We start from the raw sequence: 15902 nt of genomic DNA on the forward strand, positions 1-15902 counted from the left end.
AAAGTGTGCGCTCTTAACAAATAGACATACTTTCCAATATGTAATATAAAATTGATAAAGTATAATAATACAACACTATATCATTTATTGCTTCATAAAATAATGAACACAAATGTCTATGATAATGAATGAATTGAGCAAGGATACTATTTTATTAAAAACCAAAAAGTTAAAAAATTTGTGCCAGTATGAGGGTAATATAAAGAAATGCAAGAACGTGTGTATGCACATAAATATACATATGTATACATACATACATACTGTTTTGCATATCCACAATTAATTTTAATAAAGCATTTGGACACCTGTATCAAATTTGACCAAACATTACTTTTTCCTTTATTTTATTTTTTTTTTTTTAATTACCTCGACCTAGAAAACATCAACAGTCAACATTTAAAGACACTAATAGAAATATTAGACTACTTTTTCGAAAGATATAACGATTACTTTTTATCATCCGTCGTGTGGGAAGTGATTGATAAAATTAGTAATACATGCATTATAATTTTATATATTGAATTAAGGGGCAAAAATTTTATTTTATATTATTATTATTATTATTATTATTATTATTTTTTTTTTTTTTTCTCTCTTTTCTGTTTTCCTTATAAGCTTAAATAAATGCGTACATTTAGCCATCACACAGATTCACGTGAAAATGTAGATACATAAGCAAAAGTTGAGGTTACATATATTTTCCACAATTGTGCTCGTTCTTTCCCCACTGCTGCACCTGTAGTTATACTAGAAAACACCATTGAAGAAAAGAAAAGCATTGATGTAGACCTAAGAACCTCCATAAAATTTTGCGAATTCATTTTCAATAAATTAATATCATACACGAATTATGATAATGATAACTGGATGTACTTTTTTAGCTTTAGTTTTTTAAGGCGTCACCTCTGCTCAGTGATAAGTTCCTTTTTAAATTGTAGCAATTCTTCCTTCAGACGGAAAGTAGAATCATCCTTTACAACCGAGCTGTAACACATGCATATATATATGTATATACCCATATATACCTATATACATATTAGAACAATTCTGAACGGCAAAGTTACACTGTCCTGTGTGTTAGGTGTAACGCATGGATCTAACCACTTTTACAAAAATTGCAGAGGGGGTGATGTACTCAAATGGAACCATGTGAATAAATCTACCTTCCCCTCATTTGACTTGATATATACCTACACGTGTTCATACATACCCCGATCTATCACATTTTCAATTTTACATTTCTATCTAACACACTGTCAGATTATCCTTAACAAAGCAAATTTTTGAAAAGATAAAAGTTGAAAATGATTTAGAATTGAAGGTCTCCTACACAGAAATTTTATGGAGATCGTTTAGAAGAATAGATTTTGCGACATTCAACATAAAAAGCTTTCATACAGATATAAAAGTGTTAGAAAAGTTGAAAAATTTAAAAATTTTTAAGTTCGATGAGGAGTGTATAAATTGGCTGAAGGAGGAGAATTACATAAACAGGAAGTGCGTCATTGAAAATGGTTAAGAAATTTTTTTTTTTTTTTTTTCCATTTCCTACCTTTTAACTCTTTTAAAAGATTGTGCATAGGGAAAGGGAGTGTAATTTGCATTTTGTGAATTTTTCTGTATATGTTGATTTTTCATTTTTTTATTTTTCCCTATTCGCTTCGTCATTTTATCAACATTTTTTTTTTTTTTTTCAAATCTATTAATCGTATTCCTTTTCCATTACTCGATAGGGTCATTCATAATCAGAGGAAATAAAAAACACCTGAACAAGGATTTCATACTATGCTATTTGGGGAAATGTTCCCTCTTTCTCTACTATGTAAAATTAATATGGAACGAGCCATAAAGAAAAACATTATAACAAATAAATAGAAACAATTTACCCTTCCACCTCTGTCGTAACATTTCTACATACGTGTTTGTTCTACATACTATACTAGGATAATGTAGAAGAAGACGAAAAATGCAAAATCGAGATCCCATACTATCATATCTCCTCAGTATATTTTGAGAACAAAAATTTATTCACCTTGAACTGCAAATCGATAATAGACCAGACGAACATATTTAACCTGTGGTAATGGTCATTTTGTCGCGCAATTGCTCAACAACTCAACAAATCATCCACTCAACCACTGAACCACTCAACCATTCAACAAATCAACAAATAAACCGCTTTACATTTTTATTGCTTCCCCTTTGGGATTACGCAGGGGGCAAGACATAAAAGATGCCATATATCACGAAACCATTAGTAAGTTTAGTCTGTCATTGAATGTCAAAAAATGTTCGAAGGAAATCAAGAAAGAGTTGAGGAAACTTTTAGACAAGTAAGAACTAGGTGTTGGGTGGAGGTGTGGGAAAAAAAAAAAAAAAAAAGAACAAATTGACCATAATGGCAAAAAATAAATATCCGCATATATATACAGATATACAGGTGTTTTTTTTTTTTTTTTTTTTTTTTTTTTTTTTTTCTCATTTTTCTTTTCCTGTTTAAAAAAGAATATCTTTAAAGTTAAAAAAAGAAGAAAAAAAAAACAATAGGCAAAGTCATCAGAAGGATGATCATAGTAATAAAGACAAAAAGGACCATAAAAATGGAGTATCTGGAACTACAGTAATACCAAAATAGATAAAAGAGAATGCTAATAAGCAAAATGAGTAGAAGTTATTGTCCATATAAATTTTCATTTCTTTCTTATTCCTTTTAAGGTAAAGAACACAAGGGAGAAGCTAGATCCTTCTCTATTCTTTTCCACTATGTCTATCAAGGACCAGGGCATGAAGTATAAAGTTCAACAGTTTAAAAAGAAAAAAAAAAGGAATTGTATACCTGTATATACATCTCTTTATGTGCGTGTGGGCATAGAACTTATATGCCATTTAAGCAATCAGACATAACAGGATTGTGCAAAAAAAAAGTGCAAACCAATGTGCCAATATTATAATAAACGCAAAAACGGCGCGTGACAATACATATCATTCGTACGTATTATATTGATAATTTTTCAAAAATGGACAAGATATAATAACAAATTGAACAATTCATTCAGCGATAAAAATATTGAGAGTAGCACAAGGAAAGCACTAGAAACACTGAAACGGGAAGGTTACGGAGAAATAAAATTCTAAAAAATTAAAGAACTACTGGGGAGAGACATATATGTTCCCTTGCAGGGGTCTAAGAAGGAGAGAGATTGCAAATGCATATCTTCCCTGTATTACAATGACGAAATGAACATGCACAGGAGTGTATACACATTCGTGCATTTTATACTTAAAGAAAAGACCTTATGAGAATAATTTCGTGACTGTACATACAAAGTTTATCAATACCGCTTGTAAAAATGATTACTAACTGTATACAAGTTTTTTTCACATATTTTTATACCCAATACTTCATTCAGTTGAGAAAAAGAAAAAAGAAAAAAGTGTAAAAGAGGATAAATTAAAATATGAAGTATCATCAGACGAGAAAAATTATACTAAAGGATGCAAAAGTGAAAGGGATTTTAAACAAAAAAGAGTGAATAGAAGTTTCCTCTTGGATTACAATTTAGACACAGTCACCCCACAGGTATGACAACAATGCAAGTTCAAATAAGTTAAAAAAAAAAAAAAAAAAAATTAAAACAAAAATAATAATTATTCGTTCTTCTCTTACTGTAATGAAAAAGAATTACAATACCATTGTGTTCTGTTAGAAATGTATGAAAATCTACATGCATGGTCGTCTAATGAATATATTCTACATAAACGTGGAAATCATGAACGTGCATTTATTGAATATACTCCATGTTGTTAAGGAACCCATGAACACTTAAAACATTCTTTCAAAAAAAAAAAAAAAAAAAAAAAAAATTCCTTTATTATTTTTCCTTCTACAGAATCAAATGAAAAGCAAGAATACTCCAGAAAGAGATAGCGACACCGAGGTCATAATACGAAAAATTATTTCCCGACATAATGAAAAAAAGGAAATTTTTAAAAAGACTTTGAAAAAAAACTTTTCTAATACCCTTAACGAAATAGACAACAATATAAAAGAACTGGTTGAGGTAGGTACCGTAAAAAAATTGGGCATTAAAAATAGACAAAATAAGATGTGAAACATAACGTCTCCCCATCGCTACTTTTAAAAGAAAAACATATTTCGACAAGGTTTTGCATAACTATGCCAAATTGTGTATTCCCGAAAATGAAAAGTGCAACATAACAAGGTGCCAAATTGCAAAATGCTGAATGGCAAAACCCAATGCTACAATACATTTTTTTTTTTTTTTTTTTTTTTTTGAATGCAGAAACAAAAAAACAGACGAAATGAATTTCATGAAAAATATGAAAAGAAACAGAAAAGTATGATGTTCATTATGGAAAAAGAAATAAACCTGCTAACAAAGGAAATTAACGTAATAATAATACATCCCAATCGTATGAGTGGGCAAGGAGAAAAGTTACTTTTTCGTTCAGTATATATTTCCTCCTCCCATTTTTTTTTTTTTTTTTTTAAAAGTCGCGAAAAAAAATTACTATCCGTTTAGTACGTGCACACACATACGTGAATGTATGAATACATATATGCAGATGCATAGGCCCACGTATTCATGTAAAAACTGATAAACACATGTTACCTTAAAATCAGGTTTTAATTGAATCCCTTAAAAAAATTAACATGAACAAGAATGAAGTAATAACACTATATGAAGAAGGGACTTCCATTTTGTCTTCTAGTGAAATGTTACAAAAAAGTCAAGTAGTTGTCAAGGTATATTATTCATATGCTTACGTGAATTTTTGGAAAAAAAAATAAAATGTATAATTTTTCTTTTTAAAGAGTGATATATTTATGTACGCATATGCACTTATATACTCGTATATATGACCACAAATTTCGTATATCTCCATTTTCAGAAGATAAAAGAAAATTTGCAAAAGATGAATACTGATATAATTGGAAAGGAAAAGGAATACAGCAAGAGAAAGAAATTATGCTTTAAGGCCTTGGTCACGGCATATGAATAGACAGACAAGTGTATATCTACGTGGGATTGTTCATGTACAAAAAAAAAAAAAAAAAAAAAAAAAAAAAGAATTCACAGTAGTTCAATTTATGTGCTGTATATGCAGGAAACATATCAAAATTAGTCGTTCTTATTCATTTTACTTTGAGAACAGGTTCTCCTTTGTACATGTATACACAGGATACATGCATGCTTTCCTTACATATGTTTGTTAACATATAATAGCACACAGCAGAGTAGTATACCTCTCTTTCTCCATCTATTTATCTCCGTTTGTCTGTCTTTTTTTTTTTTTTTTTCTTTCTTTCTTTTCATGAACACGTTTGGAAGCTACAATGTAATGTTCTGCCCTGGTTGTAATGTAACAAAATTAATTTTTTCTTTTTTCTCATTTTCGTAAATAGCTAAAATATTCGCAAGCTCTGTGGTAGATTCTTTATATTTTTCCCCACCTAAACAAAAAACATCCGTTCCTACCCCCAATGACATTTTGCTTCTCAACTCGATGTGACTCTAAAAGGGGAGAAGCCAAAAATGGGTGAAAAAAAAAAAAAAAAAAAAAAAAAAAAAAGTAATGAAAGAAATAAACGGAATAGGAAGAATAGAAGAAAAAAAAAAAAATAAATAGACATTTAGACTAGGATCGCCTGTGTCATCACATGCAAGTGCATTGTTACTCACAACTTTATCGAGGAAAGATTACCTGTACAGCTTGTTGAGGGGACATGTGAAAATGGGAATATAATGCACTTGGTTTATAAATGCCAATTGGTAGAATCGACAAATCAATAGTGTTATTTTTGATAACAGTATTCACATAACTTTGAATTTGCAAAAAATGATGATTTGAATATGCTGAATGACCACAATAAAAAATGGAACCATTTGTTGTAGTATCATGAATTAAAAAAGACCCAGGTAGGTATACATTTTTATCAATAAAATATCGATGACTATTCGTTATGGTGGGTAAATAATAAAAAGACATATTTTCAAACGATAATTTCTGAAACCAATTTAAGGGATAAACAACGGGGAAATTTCTTTTAAATAAATATCTTCGTATATTCATACCACCAATAACTATACTGTTATCTCTTAAAACAATTTTTTTTAACGTACTTTTATCCATTGTATCAAATCTGTTATTACTTAACAATATAAAATCAATACTTGGTAAATGTTCCAAACTTATTCCTGCTTTTATAGTTCTTTTAACTCCTACTAAATTAAATAAACCAATTCTATTAGACAATACAGGATCTACTAATATATTAAAATTTGCACTTTGAATTAAAATACTCATATGCCCAATATAAATAACGTTATATTTTCCATTTTTCATTTGTTTGTTTTTCTTTATTTCTAATGGCGTCACGTAAGGAATTCCTTCTGGCCATATGGCATTTATCTCATCATCTGCTTTGACAACAAAATCGTTATTTACATCCTTATTTGTGTCATAATTTTTACGTACACCTTTATCAAGATATTCGCTGCTATCATCATTTCCATTACTTACATTGTAATTACGTCGAAATGTTAAATTCAACTTGTCTTCTATTATTTTCGTAATATTTTTTTTTATTCTATTTTTTTCTATCACATTTTTGTTTCTCAACAATGTATTTAATAAGGGGGAATAAATGTAACGGTCTAAATAAAAAAAAAAAAAATCTGCCTTTCTTTTTAAAGTTAAATTTGGAGTCAAGATATTGTTGTGGGTGTAATAGGGTAAGAATGTGTTTATTAGTTTTTTCATTTGATGCTTTTTTTTTTTTTTTTCTCTAATTCGACGTAAAGGTAATAAGCGTTTACTTTACATTTTCAAAAATGAAAAATGTAGCGTATATGTTTCCCTCCTTTTACTACTGACAGTTGTATGGTGTTAAGTGCAAGCACGTTTCCCGTTTTGTGTTTATGTTCGCCGCTTTATGTTTATTCTCACAGGATTGAGTTTTACTTGTTCACACATTTTTTTCTCCCTTTTTTACAACAAGTGTAGATTAAATAATAAGTGTCTGAGTACCCGCTTCAGTGTAATTCGGCAAATGTGTCATAAAAAAGGAGGTATAATAAATACCTAATTTATTGGATCTTTTTTATTCTTTTTTTTTTTTTTTTTTTTTTTCTTTCTTTTTTTAAGCTTTTCAGAGTTATGTTAGTTTCATTTTATCCTTTTTTGTGAAATTTATGTAAATGTAGAAAGTAGCAATTAACTAATCTACCTAAGCTTGTCACAAAATCTTTGTTGAATGTATTCTCTATTTTTCAAAAAAACAATTTTGAGAAGGATAAAATTGTGATGAATGAATTTATTAAGCTGATCAAGCAATGTGAGTGGCAATGTACTGTGATAGTTTTTTTTTTTTTTTTTCTTTAGTACATATATGTATTTATATGAAAAGAGGAATATCTTTTTTTTTTTTTTTTTTCTTTTTTTGTAGAGGTTTATCTGAACGCAACAAATGGTTTATAGCTCTATATCACAATTAAAAAAATGAAAAAAAAGAAAAAAAGAAGATGATCGAATATCCCAATTATGCACAAAAATTAAATAGTTGCAATATCGTTTATATTCCCTAATCAGAGGTTCAATTGTGACATCACCCCTTGCGAAACACACAAAAAGGATAAAGGAGAAAAGTAAAGAACATCTTGACAAACTTTATTAAAAATAAAGAAGTTTTGAAATGATATATTTACAGCAACATAGTATTGAAACCATGTGAATAAGTAAACGGAACAATGGAATATTCATGCATGTGAAGTCTTTATTTAATCCATATACAATAAGAGGGGAGGTGTATAAATTTAGGTGTACACACACCAGTGTTTGAAAATTTGATCACACCTTAAAACAGTGAAGAAGTCTACTCAATATAAAATTTACCTCATGAAGGTTTTATAATATTGCATCTGATAATGAAAATATACACAGTATTTTTAAAAAGTTTTATCTTTTTTTTTTTTTTTTTTCGTTCTTTGATCCTTGTGTAAAGGGCTCATTTACCGATGCCAATTTTTCATGTCCCCCTTCATTTCTTTACTTTATGCACTCTTTTTTTTTTTATTTTATTTTTATTTTATTTTTTTTTTCCCCATGTATATGTGTAAAAACTAGTAAAGTATCACATGGGTAAAAGAAATAACAAAATTTTGTAAAAAATAATGTAGGCTCATAATTATTTCTGCGCGCACTTGAATGCATTGAAGTTACTAACTGTAGAATGAAAGGAAAAAAAAAAAAAAAAAAGGATAACTGGTCACCAAGTATCATACTTATAAATGCAAACGTGCGGTGTCGTTAACAACTTTTTCATGTATACATTGGTTCTTTAATTTTTTTTTTTATTCTTTTTATGTTTTTTATTTTTTTTTTATTTTTCTGGATACCCATGTTCCTCCCTGCCTGCATTTCATGTCTAATTTTCAAAAGGGAAATGTAAAAAGAGAGACAATTTTGTCGAGCTATGAATTTTTCTTTTCTTTTTTTTTTTTTTTTTTTTTTGTAGCTACCTATTTTTTTACGACTCCACATGTACACTTGTGTAGGTATCTTTACATTTGCGTATATTTTTACGAGTGTTTGTGTACATGTCCTAGTGCATACATATTTACATATATATATGCACATATATATATATATATATATATATATATATATATGTGCATATATTTGCCTTTTTAACTTCCACCATCTTGTTTTTTTTTAACCCCTCTACATTGTGCACTTATGCATACACAGCTAACTTCCACCTTTGCGCACTTATATTTTAAATATATTTCAAGTAGCAAATCAGAAAATTTATGAATTCACTGGATGCAAATAAATGCGATTATATGAAAATGTAAACGTTAGGAAAGCTAAGAAAAATGAGAGTATGGCTAATTCTAACAAGAAAGATACATCACTAAAACGATTTTCAAGTCATGAAAATAAATCCAAGAATTTAAAATTAGACAAGAATGATGATGAAAATAAGCTGAAATTATGTGAAAAACGGATTCCTAGTAAAAAAGCTAATGATAAAAAAAAACAACCGTATTTAATGAAAAGGGTTCATACTAAGGCTTATAGTAGCATGGAAAGACCTATCACCATAAAAAGGAATGAAGAACTGTATAACAACTTGAACAAGATAAATTCCAAGTGGTATAATACATATAGATCTCAAACTATGTCAAGATATATAGAACGTAATAGTAACACGAAACGAACCGCAATTTCAACAACCCCTGGGGTTATTAATATATCAAATCCGAAAAAAAAGAATACTTTAAAAAAAAGCATAAATCAGGATATAGTAGAAAATGTAAAGAGAAGCAATAAACAATATGCTCAAATGACAAGTGAATATGCCCGTGAAAAGTATCAACCAACAGGAGGAAAGGAGAGCAAGGGTAAGAATAAGACGGATGATTATGGGTCCCCTATAAACAAAAATAGAGAAAAATGGGAAAGTAATAGTAGCGACAAAAATGTGCACAAATGTAGTGATAGAAGTGTGCACAAAAGTAGTGATAGAAGTGTGCACAAAAGTAGTGATAGAAGTGTGCACAAAAGTAGTGATAGAAGTTTGCACAAAAATAGTGATAGAAGTGTGCACAAAAGTAGCGACAAAAATGTGCATAAAAAAGAAGATGAAAATATGTACAAAGATAACGACAAAAGTGTGCATAAAAACAATTATTTCAATCAAAAAGCTGTGCCCCATTTGCCAACTACAAATATAAGTAACACGAAGGGGATAACTTCCCAGAATATGCATTCTCCATTTTTGACAAACATAGCTAATGCATATGACAAAATAAATTACACATTGCCTATAAAAAATAACAATATGATTCATAATTTTTCAGAGTACATCAATGGAATGGTGAGTCCTATCCCCGAACTGAGTACTTCAAGATATTTAAAAGCAAATGACAGATCACCCCAAGTGGCTAGTCTTTCTGACCTCACAAAAGAAAACATTTCAAATCGTAGCTTGTCAAATATCAGTGATTCAAATGGTAGAAGTGTACCAAATGAAGGAAGGAGTAGCCATATGGAATTGTGCATACGAAATAAATCTACCAAAAAGTTAACAAATTCTTGTATGCCCCATTTGGAAAATAATCACATTATGACAATTTTAAAAGAAAATAAAATAAAAAATGAAGTTAATAACTGTTCTCAACAACAGAAGAAAAATAGAATTATTCAAATGTGGGATATAAATAGTCACAAAATTATTAGCACAGATTTTTTGCTTAAAGACAAAGGCAGGCGTTCTCTTACAGAAAAAAAAAAAAATAACCAACACATTCAAAGGGATATGCTGGTATATCCGCATATTCAAAATTCAGTGAACGAAAAAAGGAATTCTAGTTTTAGTGCTTTTAAGGTTAATACCGACGATTTTAACATGAAAAAAGTGTCAACTGAACGGGAACTCCTCACCAACGTGCTACACAATAATGTGACCAACAAAATAGAAGTAACAAATAAAAAAATTCAAAATAATGAACATGTAAATTTAAACATAAATAAGGGATACACACATTCGCATATTTCCAATAGCATAAATAATGATACTTGCAATTATGCCTCTCACTCGAATTATAATGAAACACATTTTTTCCGTGAAAATAGGTCTTATACAGATATCATGTTAAGAGAAAAAATAAAAAATAAAACGAAATACAATTCAGATGGTAGAAGTCTTTCTAAAGACAATAGAAAATTAAAAGAACCAATGTCAGTCCATGATACAAGCGATTTGAAAAATGACGATTATTTAGTAGAGTCAAAATTGATGAGCAACGTCCCAGATAAGGAGAAAAACAGATCTTATAAAGGAAAAGTTATCAGTTCTACTATAAAATCACCAAATTTAACTGCTTTGGAAAATTATAAGAATTCCTTTGCCCACAACAACCTTGTGCATGATATATCAAATCACAAATTGCAAAAAAGAAATATACATATGCACCTTCGCTGTGCCACGAGAACAAATGATTATTTTAAGAAATTTTCTAATGACGAAAAAAAGGATGCCATATATTATCGTTCTGAATCAGAATGGCATAATGACAAAAATTATATAAATATAAATGACAGACAAAAGGGAAATGAAGCCAAAATAAACCATTTTGCCAGAGGTGATAAAATTAAGAGTAATGTCGTCAGAAATTTTGATCCGCACAAGGTTAATTTTCTCAACCTGACTAATCCGAGTTTGATCAACCAGAATTTGATCAACCCGAATTTGATCAACTCGAATTTGATAAATACTAATCTGACCAATCCCAACCTGATCAATCCTAGCCTGACCAATCCCAACCTGATCAATCCTAGCCTGACCAATCCCAACCTGATCAATCCTAACCCGACCAATCCCAACCTGATCAATCCTAGCCTGACCAATCCCAACCTGACCAATCCTAATCGGACTATTCCTAAACTGACCAATCCCAACCTGACCAATCCCAACCTGACCAATCCCAACCTGACCAATCCTAATCGGACTATTCCTAAACTGACGAGGCCTTCCTTCACATTTCCCACTCCCATCCAACCGAAAAAAGTCGAAAACGTAATTACCTTTCCTTACCCCCCCAATACCTCAAAAATGATACTAAAAGGAAATCATCCTAGTTGCATAAATGAAACGGCAAATTCAACACCAAAAGAAAACTCAAAAATTAACATCATTGATGAGATTAATCAGCACAACTTTACTGTATTAAGTGATCCCATAAATGTGCATCATAATAATTTCCATAGCTTTAAAAAAATATACATAGATCACAATATGAACGAAATAAAAAACACTAACTGTTATATTTTACGTGAAAAAAGGAACCCCAGTATCGACTCTGGTGTGATAGCATACAATGCACAAAGCACTTCTTCCACGGAAGGTAAAGCAGGATTAGAGAAGTTTATAAAATGTGATGAAAATTCATTAAGTGCAAAAAAAGAAAGTATATTAGACCAAATATCAGGTGATATGAATGTTCAGCAAATGAAATGTCCATTGTCCAATTGGGTGATTGCGAATGCCATCGGAAAAAACAATGAAATCTATAAACATTTATACATGGAAGATTCTTTTACAAATACCAACACAATGGATGAATGTACAATAGATAAAAAATCCAGAAGTAGCTCGTGTTATAGTTACCAATCTTCCAATTGCAAAAACGTCCCAATGAGGAAAGGTAAATCTATCGGGGGTAATAATATCACCCCGAATGAGACAATGTATCAACAATCAAGCAATACAAAAAGTGATATAATAAAAAACACATGCAAAGAAAGGAAAGGAAGTAATAATAACATCTTCATTTCTAATAATAAGATGGAATTGAAAAATGACATCAAACGAACAGACATGGTAATTCCTGAAAATTGCACCATTCAAAATTTCGTAACAATGGAGAAACGGAATGAAAATGATAATCTCGAAAATATGAATACCATTAAATTTCCACTAAGGTTAAGTGAACTAATAAACGATACGTTTGGCACAAGCATGTCCCAGAAGAAATCTGTTAGTGCGAATAATAGTGGTGCAATGTCAAAAAATCAAGTACTCATGAACAATAATATGTTCATTTCTTCCCCTGCATCCAGAAGTTTTTTCAGTACCACATTGGATAGTAAGGTGGGTTTATCCAATTTTGGCATATCAAAAAAGGTTTCCACGATTGGTAGTAACGTCGTAGACATAAGGGAAAAGTGGAATGTGTCAAACGGATCCATGCAAAACATGTCATCAAAAAGCAAGTCAATGCAAAACATGTCATCAAAAGGCGGGTCAATGCAAAGCATGTCATCAAAAGGCGGGTCAATGCAAAGCATGTCATCAGAAAGCAAGTCAATGCAAAACACATCAGCTCAAACCAAGGCAGAGATAAACATCGCATGGACGAGACAGGGTGCATCAAATGATTCACAATTCCAAAAGAAAGTCAGCATGATTCCAAACAAAAAATTAACAAACACACATGATATTTTAAGCAAGAGGGCAGACAGTTGTGTTATTTCTTCGCGAATAAACAGCTGTAATAATAAAAGCTCCATCCAAAAGCAACACTTTGTGAATAATCGGAGCAATGGAATAGAAAATTTACAGGAAGATGTCAAGGATGGGAGAGATACAGGAACAACTTTGCAGGATTTGAATAAGGTAGAAGTAGATGGAAAGAGAAATGGCTTAGCAACATGCAAATCGATTAGTAATAGTGACATATATAACTATCTAAGAAATGAACATACAAAAACATTGACAAATTTTCATCGTACAGTGTCTTACAGGAATCAGAATTTGAAAAAACAGAAATCTTTTACCGCTATTTCATGTAAAATGGGTAGAAAAATTAGTGTAAAAGGAAAACAAAGAGAAGAACAGTTGGATGTTACATATGAAGCAGACTCAAAACACACTATAAAAAAGGCAGTTGTGATTGGCTGTAATTATATGAGAGAATCAGAAGAAAACAGGTTATACGGATCAGTTAATGATGCATATATTTTCAGCAGAGTACTAGTTAAATATTTTGACTTTAGACCTGAAAATATCCTTCTTCTAAGTGACAGTTTACCTTCGAATGCGTACATATATGAAGATTTTGACATAAATAGAGAAAAATATATAAAAGAGAAATCTAACTATAACTCACTTGATGAAGAAAATATGATAAAGAAGAAAAATGTATTTAACTTATTCAACACAAGCAATGTAGGTAGTAGTAAAGAAAAAAAAAGTACTGAAATGAATTACTGTAATTCGTGTAAAAATTTACCTATTAAAAATGTGGATTTTTCCTCTGAAAATATTAATTTTCATTTATGGCCAACAAGAATAAATATTTTAAAAGCTGTCAATTGGCTAGTTAGAGATTCTGTTCCATTAGGTTCATATGTTTTTTATTTTGCTGGGAAAAGTGTCCAAGTAGATAACATGAGTGGATGGGAAGGAGAAGGATATGATGAAGCATTTCTTTGTTCTGATCCACAAAATAGAATACAAGAAAATAATGTATTAACAGCTATTCAGTTAAAAGATTTATTATTAAGTATAAATCTAAATGCTCAAATGACAATAATTCTGGACTGTTCAGGTGGCCAAACCATTTTGGATCCAGCTGGTACAGAAAATTCCTTGTCATATATAAAAGGATGTAAACAGAAAGGTATATGGCCAATTACAAACCCTACTAATAAAGTACATAAAGCTGTTTACGACGCAAGCATACTGAATAATAGTAGTATGAAAAAATATTTTTGTAAATCCAGATATCATAAATTGATAGAAGTTGAATCCACATCTGCTATGATTGATCCTTTGCTTCAATCAGCTTCGTCATTACCAATTGCACCAAAGGCATATTGTCTATGTGCAGCCACATGGGAACAAATTTCCATAGAAGGTTTATTCCCCATCATGGAATTTGCTCGAGTTACACAGATAAAAAAAGTTGACACATTTGAAGAAAAAAATGAGGAAAAAAAAAATAAGAAGAAATGTAACAAAAATGGAAATATGAAGAAAAGACAAATGAAGGAAAATGATGTACTTACCAATCAAGACCTAAATTGTGCCAAAAAAAATGTTTATGAAAAAAATTTTAGTTTCTCGCTAAATGTGGTAAAAATGTTTTTTAATAATAACACCAGAGGGGAGCCGATCAGCACAGGAAGCAGTAGCACAGACCAAAGCAAAAGTCAAAATGAGAAAAATACACAAAATGCAATGATTTTTGAAGAGGAAAAAAAGGAACATTGCGATGGAAAATATGATAATGAGCACGGGGAGAGGAAAGTTCATACATATGAAGAAACGAACAGTCCTAATGAATATTTAGATGATACGATATACAGCGAAGAAGAGAACGAGACAGGAGAAGAGACTGAATATGTGCTCGTTAGCCATGGAGTGTTTACATATTGTCTAATTGAGTCCATCGTGGAATTTAAAGAAAAAGAATTAGAAAATAATATCTTGGAAAAAAAGGATCAAACATTTTCACCAATGACTTTAAAAAATTTAATAACTCGTATTCAAAAGAAAATTGAAAATGTGAAAAATATGAAATTAAAAAAGTTAAATCAAAAACCAGAATATACCATTCATCCAGGAGCTAATACTAATAATAACAATTATTTTGTTCATTATTCAAAGAATATACAATTTCAGAATTATAAATTTAATTTCATAAATTCGGATTTTTCCCCATTTTTAAATGTTAATAAAGCATGGGAAGAAATTAACAAAAATACTCTCAGAAATAGAAAAGCCCTATCCGTAACGTCCACTCTGATTAATACAGCATCGTCTAAAAATTTTTCCGAGCAAAATAGTCAAATAAAAAGTTGCTATTCACTACGATATTAGGGTTCACGCACGCGTACTTGTGTGTGCAAATGTATGAGTGCATTTTAGCACTTTTTTTAACATAATTCTTTTTTTCATGATGTAATGGGGGTGTAAATATATATATATATATATATATATATACACATTGCATCCCCTGTTTGATTTTTTTTTTTTTTTTATACTTTTCAATAAATAACCCTACTAAAATGAACATAACTTAGCAGCAGCATATATATTAACAATAATTGGGAAGGGGTGGAGTATCCTTTTTGCGTATATATGCACCCATTTTAGTAAAAAAAAAAAAAAAGAAAAAAAAGAATTCGACATTACACATATATGAACACGAACGTCCTATGGTCGAGAATTATTTACGGATGCATTACAAACAAGAGATGGATTCAAATTCAAAACGACTTAACTCCAAGATGATAGAATTTTTATCTTAAAATTTTTATTTATTCTTATTTTTGTATTACTATTTTTGGAGAAGCAACAATAAGCATAA

General features: G+C 30.2%; 3 protein-coding genes across 3 annotated transcripts; 2 read left to right on the forward strand and 1 right to left on the reverse strand.

Annotated features, from left to right (window-relative positions):
* Positions 1–124: 124 nt before the first annotated feature.
* PGO_133240 (hypothetical protein, conserved) lies at positions 125–5025 on the forward strand (the record flags this gene model as incomplete). The annotated part of the gene is made up of 15 exons (XM_028689840.1): positions 125–194; positions 377–490; positions 743–986; positions 1261–1514; positions 1734–1822; positions 1944–2080; positions 2217–2333; positions 2506–2620; positions 2716–2789; positions 3057–3112; positions 3411–3580; positions 3891–4061; positions 4305–4412; positions 4646–4768; positions 4915–5025. The coding sequence occupies 15 exons, from the start codon at positions 125–127 to the stop codon at positions 5023–5025; spliced, it is 1953 nt and encodes a 650-aa protein (XP_028545641.1).
* A 329-nt stretch (positions 5026–5354) lies between these two features.
* Positions 5355–6786, reverse strand: PGO_133250 (hypothetical protein, conserved; the record flags this gene model as incomplete). Its single annotated transcript, XM_028689841.1, has 2 exons — positions 5355–5537; positions 5728–6786. 2 exons carry the CDS (start codon positions 6784–6786, stop codon positions 5355–5357), a joined length of 1242 nt encoding a protein of 413 aa, XP_028545642.1.
* A 2071-nt stretch (positions 6787–8857) lies between these two features.
* On the forward strand, positions 8858–15412 carry PGO_133260 (hypothetical protein, conserved; the record flags this gene model as incomplete). Its single annotated transcript, XM_028689842.1, has 1 exon — positions 8858–15412. The coding sequence occupies one exon, from the start codon at positions 8858–8860 to the stop codon at positions 15410–15412; it is 6555 nt and encodes a 2184-aa protein (XP_028545643.1).
* Between the last annotated feature and the right edge of the window lie 490 nt (positions 15413–15902).

The sequence above is a fragment of the Plasmodium gonderi genome (assembly GCF_002157705.1).
Source record: "Plasmodium gonderi DNA, contig: Chr13, whole genome shotgun sequence".
Classification (NCBI taxonomy): domain Eukaryota; phylum Apicomplexa; class Aconoidasida; order Haemosporida; family Plasmodiidae; genus Plasmodium; species Plasmodium gonderi.